At 40.3% G+C, this 16634-nt stretch overlaps 1 protein-coding gene across 1 annotated transcript in view; it reads left to right on the forward strand.

Moving 5' to 3' along the window:
- The first annotated feature begins 2850 nt into the window (after positions 1-2850).
- LOC139469532 (advillin-like) overlaps positions 2851-16634 on the forward strand; it is a 110305-nt gene continuing 96521 nt past the window's right edge. The window contains exons 1-2 of the mRNA XM_071251720.1: positions 2851-2985; positions 14119-14193. Coding sequence (XP_071107821.1) covers positions 2917-2985; positions 14119-14193 — 144 coding nt within the window. The 5' untranslated portion in view covers positions 2851-2916. The remainder of the gene's footprint in view (positions 2986-14118; positions 14194-16634) is intronic.

Here is a 16634-nt window from a genome sequence, read left to right on the forward strand (position 1 = left end):
CGAAGAACGTCATCCATGTATTTCGTTTACCTATATTTACAAGAGAACCACGTTGGATTGAAAAACTCTTCTAAAAGACGTTATATTCTGTTAAATTCCGTTTTGACCAAACTATACTTTTAATTACTTTACATCTGTGTACCCGTGAAAATCCAAGGTAGAATAGGTCTTCAGCAACCCATGCTTGCCGTAAATGGCGTCTATGCTTGTCGTATGAGGCGACTAACGGGATCGGGTGGTCAGGCTCGCTGATTTGGTTGATGAACGTCATCATATCCTATTTGCGTGGATCGATGCTCATAATGTCATTCACTGGATTGTCTGGTCCAGACTCGATTATTTACAGACCGCCGTCATATAGCTGGAATATTGCTGAGTGTGGCGTTAAACGACAAACAAACAAAGCTTTTCACCGAACTTGACTTTACTCTTTACTCATTCGCTTTTCAGGAATATTTACTTATGAACCGTAATATTCGAACAGTTCATGATGATAAAGTAAAAATGAAGATAATTTCTTTGCTTCTGTTGTACTTGCCACTCATCACGTCTTTCTGCGGACTAGGACTGAGGGACTCCGAACTGCAGTTTACAAAAGTCCAGGGTAAAACTGCAGTAATAATATCGCTAACGTGTTCGCTCATTCATATATAAACATTATTTTTTCATGGTGTATAACTTGATAACTTGAATGAAGCAGATATGTACCAGATACTTCTGCAAACTTCCATGTTATTAATTTCTATTTTTATTATGCAGGTATATAAATATTTGCAAACCCTGTCATTTCCTTTTACCACTAAATTTATCGTATTCACCAGCAATGTCTTGAGGAAATTGTAGCTTAATCATTTTTCAAGCTACCGCGTAGTTGGAATTTTGTTGAAAAATAAACCGAAAATAAATACGTGATAAACAAAAAAAAAATGTTTTCTTCAGTTAGTATCCTTTCATGTATGTTAAGGCTGTGGTGGTATTGACCCTGTTAACAAGACCTTCTGTACAAGATGACATTCAAAAGCTGGAATTACACCGACCTCGTTCTTTAGCAGATTGTACGTGAGTCTAATCCCGTTAGTGGCCGCTGATCATGGGATCATCTCCAAGGTTCCCACTGGATCATTTTAAGTCATTTATTTGTGAACAGATAAAATTCAGCTATATTCAAATCATCATGTAACGAACAAGGATAAATAACGTTCGTATTTAATAACAGCTCAAAAGATTATTCGTTATATCCAGGCATTCGCTAAATACGAGTTCGATATACCAAAAGTTGATTTTTTGCAGTATTCATCTGTGTACTCCCAACATGATTAAAACATCTGAGAATCATTCTCGGTATCCCCTGATGTGATATGCAGGACTACTGCTATCTCATCCATCTTGGTGCTACACAACATGTAGGGATTTTATCAACGTCAAACTGGGTGAATATTATCATATATATAGTTCATTGTAAGTACTTATGATAATTATTACTGTATCAGTTGAATCTACACATGCCATTAGTTCTTGGTGACCTTACTAGTTTGGTGGTCGTCACATGAATGAGATGAATATCCTTCACAACTGTCATTATCAGAGGGAAGTCAGTTCTAGTTATTGATTGATGGATTTAGTGCGACCCCGGTTTTGTGTTAATGCAACAGTTGTTCATGTGCAAGCAGCTTTTAATTACTGCAGAACTTCAGTAGGTTAGGATGTAGCTTAACGATTAATACGCAGCGTTTGAGGTGGATAAGCAAATGTAACGCTGCTTCATTTATTATCATGTGCTGAGGTCATTTGAAGCGTATGTGTCACATGTGATTCAATAACAAAGGATTCACATTGAATTCATGGCTAACCAAGTGTGTCTGGAACGCAGGTTCAGGGGCCGTATTAGAATGAATACGGTTTACAGCTTTGCTCGAAACATCTGAGATGTCACCTAGTTAATTAGTACCACGCCGAATGACAGAAACATGTTACCAGCAGTAGGATACGTATGTCGGTCTGGCGGAAAACACTATAACCATCGTCAAGATGGTAACGGCTAAAACACATTGACCTAAAATACTAGATCTCACCAAAACATTGTCCTACAATAGCTCAGCCGCACCCAATTGTCCTACGAGAGAAAGGGGTGGCAATCGTCCTTGGCGCCGCATTTTGTTGTGCAGAGTTGCGTCCCTTGGGCACACCTGAAACCTATTATTGTAGGTTCGATTCCCGGTTCCCCCCACTTTAAGCCGACAGTGCCGTTCAAAGCGGCGTTAAACCCTACTCACTCACTTACAATGTTCTACATTATCTCAGTCACATCACATTACCTTACAATCAATCACACCACAATGGTAGCAGTGCGATCAAACTCGACCCGTAGGGGTACAGTGACACACAAGCACAACCAGATCAAGGCTGCAAGTTTAAACGAATCGTTATCAGATGACCAAAACTATATTTGTTGCAGCCAGTGGTCAGGATCCATGATTTTGACTAATCGTACTAAAGTGTTTTAGTAAAAGGAAAAAAAGGAAAAAACTTGAAAAAATGCAGTGCCGTGAAAACACGCGGGTTCATATCCATCAGTTAGTTTGTCACTGTAAACTGAAACCATGTACTGCATACAAGCAATCCGACTGACACAATTACTTCCACACAAAATGATAGCAACGTGATAGTCGTGTATTTAAATGAGACAGTACATGCGATCATGTTACTCATCATGAAATATCCCAGCCAGTAGTCGAGGCAACACGTGCTCATTATGATGAATATTCAAATTTGTGACTGTTCATCTGTGGTCACCGAGCAGTGGTTCCAGATGGAATAGGTGACACCAACAACGGCACGAGTACATGTCAAGTCCATTGCAGTTTGACAGACATTGACAAGTGATTGGATATACATGTGGGTCGATTTCAAAACAATATGGCAGCGTATGATGAAGCATTTGCAAAATCTGGCCAAATCCCTGGATTAGAAATATGGAGGATTGAGGTGGGCATTTAGTTTTTCATATATGATTATTTTGCATTTAATGATGCGTAATTTATACACTATTGATATAGTGTGATAATCCCGATTAATCAGAAATCGGTTACCTGATGTTATAGGTGCAGTTTAATCACGACCGTTAAATCAGAGACGGAGTTACAGGGTGCCGGCGACGTCATGCATCGGGAATATCCTGATACTCCTTTAGGGTTAAATCGATGCTGTTTAAATGTACCCCAGTTGTATGACCGTGCTCCTCAATGCAGATGCACGTGTTGATCTAGCTGGTTGTGATCCACACGCCTACATAAATCAATATACAGTTGTGAATCATAGTCACATTTCTCTTGCATCCATATAGCTACTTATATGTATGTTACAAAGAAAACACTCTTCGCTATTGTTGTTTCCATCAAAGTGTTAACACGAATAATATAAGTTGACATGTTAATACGGATTCTCTGAATTGAAACAAACCTTCCCGTTCCACATTATAACGGGGCGATGGCTGTAGGGCATATCATGTGAACAACATATTTTATATTATTAGTGATAGAGAAAATGCAGATTTCAATATAACGATAACCCACTCACAAAATAATTTGCTTACTTTGCAAAAAAAATGTGATGAATGGATACGAATTCGAATAACCTCAGCATTGAAAACTGTCACTGATACCACGTGCGTGTTGTGTGAGTATGGGTGCACCGGCTTGTGTAGTGAATTCTATACCTAACAATATTGAGACAAATATATATTGTATTGATTCATACAATTTAATATAGGCTGTTAAACATCTATGCCATCTTTCAATACTATACAATATTTGGATATGACGTGTAGGGATACAACATAGGACATGAGCCGGAGATGGGGGGGGGTGGGGGTGGAGGAGGGGGGGGGGGGGGTGATGACTGCTTAACATCACGTAGAATAAACACTGCATTTCACTCATCGCATATGGATGCTGAGTCTGATGATGGTGTCAAGGGGAAGACGTCGAGGCACGTCGAGGACGTCCCTGGTCGAAATCACGGCGGGTGTTAACGTTTCGCGTCGTTCTCGGTTTTCGTGCATTGACGACGGAGCAACGTGGTCGTTATGGAGGGAGAGCCCGACGTCTCACCTTTCATGGCATAAATGATACTAGAGAGTGTCCCACGTTAACCTGCCTCTAGAGCCATACGAAGTTAGGCTGAAGGCAGACGCGGATGGACCCAACTTATGCGGGACGTACAGAATGTGTCGTGTGTGCGCATATCGTATATCAAAATGTAGCCTGGGAGAAGACCTACTATGACGGAGAAACATCGAAGACATCTATTGTAGCGAGTTAGTTGTAATTTGACTCCTGTTTCCTTCAAACGGGTGAAGTTCAGCACCACTCCGCCAAAAGCAAGTTCGAACAGCAAACCTCTTTACTACTGATGTACAAACCCAGTGGGTCAAAAGCACACTGAGTTCAAAGTTACGCTGCACAATTAAACATCAGAGGAGGCAGTGTCTATTTCTGCAATTGTTTTCCTTACTACAGTAAACTACGGCTATAACGAACTCAAAGGGACTACAAATTTTAGAACGTTATAACCGTAATTCGTTATAAGCATATATACAGCATAACTACAGCATATAGTCGTGACTAAAAAGTTAGTTCGTTATATCCGTTAGTTCGTTATAAGCGTGTTCGTTATAACCGTAGTTTACTGTACTGTGTTTTACCACTTTTGCCTTCCCCTTATATCTACCTTTTCCCTTTACCCTCCCTTCCTCTAACACACTCGGGCGAAAAACTTAAGTGACGGTTTATCGCCGTCATGATGTTAGCGTTGTTGCTGTGGCTTAATCTGTCTCCCAAACCCAACAAAATATTTTAACAAAGAGTCCAACTCAAGTCTAGAATGACTTGGTAAATCTAGACTGCCTCAGCTCTAGGATTGTTCTTGGCTGTATTTGGATTTTATTTCATATTTAGACGATATAGACTTTTAGATATGAGAACTTTATTTCTGGGACCAAATATCAGTCAAGCTGAAGCTGAGTGAGCGGCGAGTGTCATGGCCTGGTTTGGCCCTGGGACAGGTTCCTCCACGTTGTCACTACAAGGACTGTTTAACCAACGGCTGTTAGTATTAATTACGTCTTTAAGAACAACACGAGCTTTTGGAACATCCGATGGTGATGTATTGGCATAATAATTCTTTGGTGGTTATATGAGCCAACTTCATCCAGGCAACAACAGAAGGTCTTTGGCCATGGCGATGTTTCATAATACCTCCAGACTGATCACCAGACCTCCCCCATCACGAGACCAATATCACGAGACGTATCTTAAATGTTTATTCCAGCCATGGTAACTACATATTTTAGGAAACTGTAATACTTCTAAATGTAAGAAAATAATCCAGAGACTCCTCGATATGTGTCACTCAAAGTTGAGCGAATCTTTGTAAGAGTGTCTGCCAAATATTCATGAAACCCCAGAAGGGTCGTTTCATCTTTATAAACAAATCATATACACCAGGTTATTATTGGGTTATTTGTATGTGGTACTTTTTCAAGGGCACCCATCAGACACTACCAGATGTAAGTGATGCCTCATGAGGTCAAAACTTTCGGTGTCGTCATATACTCATTAATATCAGTACGAAAAAGTCACATCTATACAAAAACATAAATTATATCAATACTAATCCTATTGAATATACGCACCATACTAATACACATGAGTCCGAAGGGGGAACGGGATATTGCTAAACCAGAAGGCGACCTCTTAAACACTTACGAGAGGAAAGAAATGAGTAAGTTCCTTCACTACTCATATTCATACTTGTATAACGCGCATTTTACATTGCCAGAACCACATTGTCAAGGGCTTTTCGAGCGGACTGTAAATAGGTGAGGTGAAATGGGGTTTAACGTCGCGTCCAAGATTATTGCACTTATATAGCGACGTGCAAGTGTGTGTGTGTGTGTGTGTGTGTGTGTGTGTGTGTGTGTGTGTGGCTGCTTGTACTAGTCCGGACTGGTGCCAATTTATAGTGCTAGCACACTGAGATACCATGCCGCGGTTTAACATTAATACCCCACTCAGACACAGTAAACTGACTCCGAGCCGACCAGTCCTTGTTTTAGCCCCTTAATGCCGAGCGCCAGACAGGGTAACAACAAGTACCATCTTTTAACGTCTTTTGGTATGACGCGGCTGGGGACCGGACCTTCCGCTCTCCGCGCGGACGCTCTACCCTTAGACCACGGAGGCGGTCTTCATGGATATAGGAGCTATAATATGTGTAATACCTGAACATCAAGTTCCGTCATGGAATTTATACGCATATTCATACATGTATAAATCATTTCGCGTGCAAATCGCCGAATTGTCCTTCATTCCTTATTTGTCACTTAAATGGTACGTTCTGACTGATTTTCTGCGACAAAACAGGAAAAGTATCCCAATTTAATTATTAACTTGAACTCTCGGGATATAACTGTTCATGTCCCAATAACGGTACCTGGTAACGGTACAGGGGCTGTGTAATCACGTGCAACACATGTGGGGTAAAAGGGTCACGGTTTCCCTTCCTAAGTCAAAAGGTTCTAAACTGACGCCCACATTTGACATATTACGTGACGAATTATCCTTTCCATGTTCTTTGTCGTCACTTTGTCACCTGATATGACAGTGTGATTCTTTGACCTTGTGATGTAGCCTGCGGTTTTAGTACCACCGCAATATGCAATTAATATCTATGTCGTTTGATTAAAATAGCGAAGCATACTGATGGCATGCTATAACAAGATATCTCTGAATAGATCACGTTGTCACCTGATATTTCAGAATAAATATTCACCCCGAGATGAGGTCCGTAGTTTTAGCACCATGGTGAAATGCAATATGAAACCTTAGTCGTTTGGTTTAGACGGCGAAACATTCCAGTGACAATGCCATAACCAAATTGTTCTAAATAAATTGTATTTAGTTTTTTTTAAAAAACGGGTATCAGATATCCAACAGAGTACACCGCGTATAGATGTGACAAGTGACATCGAGGCCAAATGCAGTGACACGGTGTAAGAAAACTCACTAAATTCAACCAATTGTCCTCCGTCTACGTGGCAGAAGAAAAGCTTCAAATCACGTTCATCCTCCGGAAGCAGATAGAAACGTACGGACCAAATTCCCCTCATTGCCCGCGGGGTAAGCTATCCACTTACATACAAGTGCGGGTCCCAAGACGTCACGTTGATATCGGTGTCTCAATATATAGGTTTTGTCACCGCGACTTCAGTAACTGTGACTCGAAAAAGCAGACAGTGATCACATATTTATAAAATGAGTCGAGACAGTCATGCAACGTCACCATCATGATTTACAAAAGGTAACAGCAGTGAGCGATTGTTTGAGTGCATGGAACGAATGTCGCATATTTTGAACGCTGCAGCAGTGTTCTGTGGTATACCATCCACATGACAAGCAGCAAAATTGATGCAAAAATACTGCCTTCAAAATATGTAGAATTTAATCATATTTATTCAATATTTTATTCATTGATACCATTTTTTAATAATATATAACCGTTATACTTTCCCTCCAGTACATTTCTAGCCTTAAAAGTTATAAAAATAGCAAACAGCTTAGAATATCTATCGTTGCTTTTTTCACAGTTCTTATGGATTTTATTTTAATTTAATGCGAAGCCGAATATAGATAGTGTAAATAGCGTCATGACATTTATAGGAAAATAATTCATGTGAAAGTATGTGCATCGACATGAGCCTCACCGGGGTCAGTGCTGTGCCTGAAGTTGCATCAGAGCCGTGGGGGAGGCTCTCCAACTGTCGTTGTTGCTGCTGCATGAGACGAAACAGAGCAGCAGTTATATAATACGTTCTGACACATACTCGTAAAACCGACAGTGTTCATTTATTACGAGGAAGACCCAGGGAGGCAGCAGCGAGAAGGGTTTACATGATGAAGATGTGCTTAGTATCCTAGTTATCGGCCTAAAATGTTGATCATTTCACGGTGAAATTGTTACAACATTACTCATACCCTTGTTGAAACACTTCAGGGGAATTTGTTGATGTACATGTAAACACGTTGTTGATGTTGACATTTTATATCAACATCCTTCAAGACATCGTGGGACATGCCAGATTCAAAATTGCAATGGTTTGTGAACGTAACATAAAATTACGAAGTACAAATTACACGGAAAGACCCATTTTGCTTCCAACCGAGATTTTTATTAAGTCATTCCAGAAATGTTATGTGGTCATTCGGATGAATTTCCTGAACATGACACAGCGATTGTCAGGGCGTATTTAATACCTCCGGACTCAATTTGTTATAATAAACATTGCTCGTCACGCCGAAGACCCGGGTTCGAATCCCGACATGGGTACAATATGTGAAGCTCATTTCTGGTGTCCCTCGCCGTGATATTGCTGGAATATTGCTAAAAGCGGCGTAAAACCAAACTCACTCACTCACTCACTCACTATAATAAACATTGTGTGCGTGACTTGCCCTCTTCAAGAACACCTGGTTGCAACATTGGTTTTCAGTGATCCATGAATATAATTTTCATCACAATTGTGCCATTTTTTGCATATTTAAGACTGATTTTTCTCTAGCGTTGAAGTATTGAATGTATTTATGTTAAATATATGTTTCGTATACATATTAAATGTCGAATAGTATCGCAATTTTGTATTTGCAATAGACAGAATAGAAAATAATTTTGTTCGATTCTTCCTTCTTTATTAACAAGGGGGCATGGGTGGCCCCGTCGTCTAAGGCGCAGCGATTCGCTGTGCAGAGTTGCGTCCCTTTGGCACTCCAGAAACCTATGATTGTGGGTTCGAATCCCGGTTCGCCCCGATTATGTTTCTAGGTTTGTCAGCACCATACCCGTTCTCGTGGGTTTAATAAAGGTGATAAACGTTTGAGACCTGCATTACTTCGGGCTTTCCTCCTACATTAAGCTGACACCTTGCAATATAACTGGAATACTGTTGAAAACGGCGTTAAACTCACTCACTCGTAATTAGCATAAGGAGTATTATAAACTTTATATAAATGCAAAAGCTTTAAAAGCGATGGTATTCTTAAGTGAAATTTGTACCAGAACACCATCTTGTGGAAGTTAAACTTAAACGTTATTGCCCTCGAACATGGCCATAATGCTAACAGACAACCAAACCGATACCCAGCCAGTACCTGGGAGAATATTTACGGCATCCCAACAACTAACCTCGCTGCTCTTCAAATAATGTTGTGTTGACACAACCTTCCTGCACTACCTGTTCAGGTAGAGGTGATATTTTATACCCGCAGTCAATATGTCCAATAAATTCTGCAACAGATTGTACTGAGATAGGATGTACGAATTCCAAAGTCTGTCAAGACACCATTTGCCTCCCTAAACCTCGAATGGTTATAAACACAGCGTACATATCGTTTACATGCATTAGTAATGGTGGCCACAGGAAGCCAAAACATATAGCCTTGTCTCTGTCATGTTGCATCATGTTTCAGAAACATGTACACTGTAATTTTAATTTCAACAGGCATAAAACTGTCAGTACAATGTGCTTCGTCATATAATGAAGCGTGCCAGACATGTGAGCTTTTCTCTTTTTTAACAATATTCAAGTAATTATAGGGCAGGGGACATAGACATTGGTGATTCATAAACACATGCTTGAGATATAGTTGGAATCGTACAATCAACTCGATTTCTTATAAACATGGAGAGCTTTTGTCGCTTTTGTTCGCGTGTTATCACAGTCTGCAGCAATTGAAATGAAATGTATGACCATGATGCATATTCAGTACAGCACTGAACAGTGCAACTGACATGATGAAATGGGATATAGACATGCACCAGGCTGTACACGGATGTCTATGATTCACTCGACGTGTATGCACGACAGCTGGTGATCTCCATGAAGTGCAGTACTGTAGCAATGATGCCACTGTACACCTTACGCTTGATGAGTTACTCAGTTCGCTTTTTGTAACTCGTCTTTTGATTGTGGTAGTGACTGTGTTTGAATCAGCAACAATCACCGTTGGGTCTAGCAGTGCTCCACTTTTACCATTTGTTGTAAAAGTTGTTTTTAAGTGTGCTTCTGACCGATTTCAGGCGGTGTCACCTAAGTGTGCCTCTGTGTTATTCAGGGACCGATCTATAAGAATATCAGTGAGTGAGTATGGTTTTACGCCGTTTTTAGCAATATTCCAGCAATATCACGGCGGGGGTCACCAGAAATGGGCTTCACACATTGTACCCATGTCGGGAATCGAACCCGGGTCTTCGGCGTGACGAGCGGACGCTTTAACCACTAGGCTACCCGACCGCCCCTATAAGAATCAAATGTGAACCATTGGGTGATGACATTCACAATGAATGTCACGTTACGCCAATGCCTTTGTAGATAATAGGAATGTTAGTATTTCTGTAACATTAAAACTACTTTGTTTGTTTGTTTGTTTGTTGTTTAATGCCGCCCTCAGCAATTTCCCAGCTATATGACGGCGGTCTGTAAATAATTGAGTCTGTAAAAGTACTTAAAACAGTACTGATACAATCAAAGCGCCTTGTGCAGTGATAACTAAATTGATCGATATCGTGTTGTGACAGTATTATCCCTTTATTGTCAACACCTACCTATGTTATCCCACTTATATATGCAATTGTAGTTACTGTTAATCCTGTACTGTTAATCCCGCACCTACTATATATATTCTGTACTTAGTCCCTCATTCAGTCCTGCTTGACAACGGTATAAGGATCTATACCGAAACGTCGCTTTTTACAGTGTCAAAGAAGTTGTTATCCGTAAAGTTGTGTCTACCTTGCATACGTCAACTTCTAAGTAATGCCTATCAAACAATGGATCGATATTATTGATTTTCTTTACAGAGGACAAGACTGCGGCTTTCGGCAGTTCTACTTAGTTTGAATTAAGGTACACCGAAGCACACTCGATTTTTTGTTTGCCGACTCAATGAAATGCATGTCGACATAACTGCATGAGAACACTAATTACAGAGAGACATTGACTCCCCACATTGCACGAATCACAACGACTAGACGGGCAATGGGCACAATGGGAACATAGTCTCCCTCATGTTAGCCGTGTCCCTTGCAGTGAGGTAGAATGGGGTTTATTGTCGCGTTCAAGATTCTTGCATAAATATACCGACGTGTTTGTGTGTCTGTGTGTTGCTGCCTGTACGACTCCAGACTAAGGCGGTTTTATAGTGCTAGCCTACTGAGATACCATACCGCAGTTCAACATGAATACCCATTCAGACACAGTAAACTGATTCCGAGCCGACATTCCTTGTTTTATCCCCTTAATACCGAGCGTCAGGCAGGGCAACAACATGTATCGTAGTTTAACGTCGTTTGGTATGACGCAGCCTAGGGATCGAATCACTATTCAATGCATAACAGGTGTTTCAGAATGTTCATGCTGATAAGAGTATACAAAGCGATACTTTGTTTAGAACATGTGGGAATGTTAATAAGTAGCCTGTGATGGACAGAGTGTGGTTATACATCAGAGACCGGACTTGTTCAGGAGAACCTTAATCAGTCGACCTGGAACACACATACTGTGCTGTCCATTTTCTCCGACACGAGCCCATTTCAAAGCCAAAATATACATTGTCGGTATTCCACACAATATTGCCCCGTAGGAAACCAGACAGTTCTGAGAATGTTTCTGTGACATTTGATACTTACATCTAAGTACCAACCTCTCTCAGCTGTTACCTGTAACTATGCTACTTGTATAAGAGAACCAGCATTTCATATTCTTCGTGGAGGAGAGGGGATGGGGGGAGGGAGGCGGAGACTGGTTTTGATATTTTCGACACTCATTATCGATGAGTGAATATGGTCATACGTCGAGGTCAGCACTGCAGAGGTCAGTTTATTCTTCAGTCTTGGACAAGAATACAAGTAGCTGTTTGTTTGTTGGTTGGTTTGTTTGTTGGTTGAACGCCGCATTCAGCAATATTACAGCTATGACGACGGGACCGGACCGGACAATCCAATGGTTGACATCATGAGCATCGATCTCCACAACTGTGATACGATGACATAGTAGCTGTTTCTATGCACAACAGTCTTACCCCGGGACACCGTCACACACAACCATCCAGGTCACTGTCACCACCCGATTTCCATACTCGGCTCTAACGACACCGGGTGTTAACGCCGCACTCAGCAATATACCAGTTATATCACAGCGATCTGTAAATAGCCGAATGTGGATCATACAAACCAGTGATTGATATCATGAGCAACGACCCACGCCGTCGGGGTAAGATGCCCCGCAATCAACCAAGTCACGGTGCTGACCAGCCGACATATTGAATTGCTTCTTCCAGCCAGCATATGTGTTGGGGACCTATCCACACTCGGAGCATGTGGCAAGTGCAAATCAGCAATACTATGTATACGTACAGGGAAGAGCTGTTGTGCATATTTCATGCTGCATTTATATTTCCCGAACTTTTTTGTAGAATATAATACATATTTGAGGGGCACTATATGATATGCTTAAGAAGTGAATGTACTCACTTTCAAACGACAGTTTACTAAATAGACTATATAATTTTTATTGAAATTTATAGACTTAGACTATAACTAAATTGTTTTCTGCGTTGTCGGTAGCGTATTGAGAATAAATATTGAATTACAAACAGATTATGAATGTGTTATTGACTCAGTTCTTTAACGTATGACCTGACATTATGAGTGCAAGTAATTTGTACGCATACATGATGTCTTATCGTGTCTTTGGTGGCTGTCGTTTATACACACTAAAAGTTCTATAACAGTTGAATGTAGACAACACTTTTTTGGAGTATGTATCCATGCACCGTTTCAACGATAACGTGCAAAAACTAAATTAAAAGACAACACAATATACTTCTTACGTATTTTCTTTAGACTTAGGGAGCAATAACTGAGTATATAAATTACACGAAACACCTTTTCATGAAGTAGAACACTTACAGATTACAAATGTACTGACAGTAAGTTAGGTCCTCCTGTAGCCAGAACTGGAATAATCTGTCAATCTGGAAACGGCATGCATCACTTGTGGCAAATTACCTCTCGGTAGCACTCAACCTCATGATCAATCTGGCACGTGCTTTGGTCACGTGATGCTCGGTGACATTGACCTTCTGATTGCTTCTGCGTATGTGTCTCCATGACGCCCACCATCGTCAGGTGTATCAAGTTCTCCCGTTGGAATAAGTTGTGGCAGATCCTTGAGTGATATTTTATAGTTATGTCATTTCCATTACCTGTGTGTGTTGTTACACGTTCATTAATGGTTAAGGGGTGGTGGTTCAGGGCAGTTCCTCGCTTGCATTCAAAGTGCTTGCTTCCATTCTCAATAAAAGTTCATCTTACGCTCGAATCATGAAGCATTCCTCGGCTTTGTCCGTTTTCCGTTACAGAAAATTGATTGTTAACTCTGCAGAGCGCAGGTTATACTTTGATAATTAAATGATCAACATGATACTCATTAAAAATTGCCATGATCAACGAAAGCTCTGCTTAAAGCAGGGTCCATTGATCTATTCCAACTATATCATAAGCCTGTGTCTATGAATCACTGCCTAATAGTGACGATACCAGGTGTTCCCGTAAAGGTGAGCATATTCTGCCCCACTCGTAACACACGCAAAGGCAGGTCATCTGTTCACCTGATAAACAAACACGAAACAAATGCAGCAAATGAAACAAGTCAAAATAGGAATTGCATCAGATATCAATATTTGTCTCTGTTCCGTATCAAATATGGAAATGTCCTCCGCTTGTGACGAAATGGCCAAAATTATTTGTCATTGCTACTGGGATTGTTCTTGCATTAGTCCGGACTGATACCGGTTTCATAGTCCGATCGTTTAGCGTCTTGTGGTATAACACGGCTGAGGTTCGAACCACCGACCTTCCGCTCTCCTGGCAGACGCGCTATCCACTAGGCCCCAGCGGCGGTCTTCCACCAAAGCCGAAAGCGTCTACAACTTGTGCCATATAATATGTCGAATTATAGACCTCCTTGTAGGCAAACATACTCAAACATGTTCTCATTCATTTCAGAAACTGAAGGTGGTACCACAGGAGCCATCAACCTATGGATCCTTCTACACTGGAGACTCCTACATTGTTTTAAGTGTAAGTTTGCCTGGATTCCTCGTCACATAGTCCTGGTAATGAGGAGGTGTGCATGTAGTCATAAAAAGGCAATGATAATAACTACTTAAACCTTTCTCATTTTCTTGCTTCATTCTATTTTTTTAGGTAAAGAAAATGTGTTTAAAGTGCATGTTAATATTCGTTAACCCCAGATAGTGATCATTTGGTGTAAAATGCAAAATAGTGAAAACCATTGATGAAACCAGGTTTTAGCAAGAAGGGTAAGCATGTCCTGCCTTACCGGTAGCACCCTCCACACACAAATACAAATGCATTCAAATGTAAGTGTTTGTTGGTTGCCTAACTCCGCAACTCCTGCCTGTAAATACTCGACATATATAATTAAATGTTTATGTGGCCGGTGTGATACACGCTTTTACGCAACTATGATATCCGGAAATAACGAACTCGAAGCAGCTCATTATATGACCCAAGTGGATTCAGGAATAAAATTGGATCCAAATATCTTAAGTTAGGTCATCGTTACCAATGGCAAGGAACCTTGCTTATGCTTTCAATTGCTGGTTTGCCCCGCGCATACACGATTATTTACATTTGCTGACTCTTAATATCAACTTGGATATTCGCGTGAAACGAACCGTACATTATTACTGCTGGGCATTACAACTAGTTCTTTTAACGGCTGCAATGTATGTATGCAAATGTATCTTCCATTTACACCAGATGGCCTAATCTCCATTATTTTAATGCTCATTTTAACAACGGAATCGATTTAATTAAACACAACACAAATTAACATACTATGCTAAATGTGTTCAACCGTAGACACAGTGTATACCTTGTAATAGAGCAATTACTTGTATGTAGATGCACATGTGTCCTTTATTGCTTTTATTGATCGCTTGGGCTAGCTGAATTTATATTCCTGAAATATACATAGTATATTACACAATGTTTGCTTGTTTGTTGTTTAACGCCGTACTCTGGCTATATAACGGCGGTCTGTAAATAATCGAGTCTGAACCAGGCAACCCAGTGATTGATATCGTGAGCGTCGATCTGCGCAATTGGAATACGATGACACGTATAAACCAAGTCCGTGAGTCTGACCACCCGATAACGTTAGTCTTCTCGTAAGACAAGCATGAGTTCCTGGAGATCAGTGATAACCTGGATCTTCAGGGGTCCACTATACAATGTTCCTTTTGATGCAATGTACATCCACAATGTCTCCTATGGATAATTATATATAATGTACATACCATGCATCCTATCATGTACTATATGCAATACATACTAGTACATGCAATATATCTTATGATAGCACATATACATAAAATATATCTTATGATAGCACAAGTACATACATTGTATCCTATGATAGCACAAATAAATACTATTATAATGTATCTTATGCTAGCACAAATACATACAATGTATCGTGTGCTAGTATATGATCGCATCCGTGGTCTAGTGGATAAAGCGTTGGTAGGCATTTCTTTTATACTATATCTGTTGGTAGGCCATTGTTTCATACTTAATCTGTTGGTAGGTCAAAGTTCATACTTTACGTTTTGTTTGTCCATTGTTTCATACTTTATCTATTGGAAGGCCATTATTTCATACTTTATCTGTTGGTAGAACATTGTTTCATACTGTATCTGTTGGAAGGCCATTATTTCTTACTTTATCTGTTGGTAGACCATTGTTTCTTTCTTAACCTTTTGTTAGTCCATTGTTTCATACTTTATCTGTTGGTAGGCCACTGTTTCATTCTTTACCTGTTGGAAGCGATTGTTTCATATTCTGCCTGTCGGTAGACCATTGTTTCATACTTTATCTGTTGGAAGGTAATTGTTTCATAATTTATCTGTTTGTAGGACACTGTGTCAGGTCTGTATTTGGTATGTAGTATGTGTGCAGTTTTCTTACCAACTGATCTTTTGCATCCAACAATTTCTACTGTCATTAATGGTGTGTGATGAATAAAAATGGCAGCTGTGAAACTCTTTGTGGAGCAGTCGCGTGGAAGACAACCAATCGCTCTTGACAGTGCAATAACACAGTCTTATCTGCCAGAAATTGTTTTTGTCAACGTTCATTTTCTGCCAAAAAACCCTTGACACATTTCAAGTGCATTGCATCAGGTTATCGGGTCAGCAATGGCAGAAAACAAACACACATTTCAGCGGAGTTTTATCGATGCACCCTGTGTCGACAATACTTACTAGTTACGAATATCCCGATCTTCCCGGTGAAGTAAGCAAATTCACATACGCCGTGAGTTTTATATACCATACAAAAAATCGCAACAGTACAATCGTTAAAACCCAATTCCACTAACCAATCTCAGCAGTGCAGCCAGATTCAGTTACATATCGTATTATCTGCAACCACGAATATCGAGGCCACCTGCACGAAATTAATTAAAGTTGCCACCAATTTTCCCATCCTTACCC

This window comes from Haliotis cracherodii, unplaced genomic scaffold (assembly GCF_022045235.1).
Source record: "Haliotis cracherodii isolate W230 unplaced genomic scaffold, xgHalCrac1.p SCAF_2, whole genome shotgun sequence".
NCBI classification, from domain to species: domain Eukaryota; kingdom Metazoa; phylum Mollusca; class Gastropoda; order Lepetellida; family Haliotidae; genus Haliotis; species Haliotis cracherodii.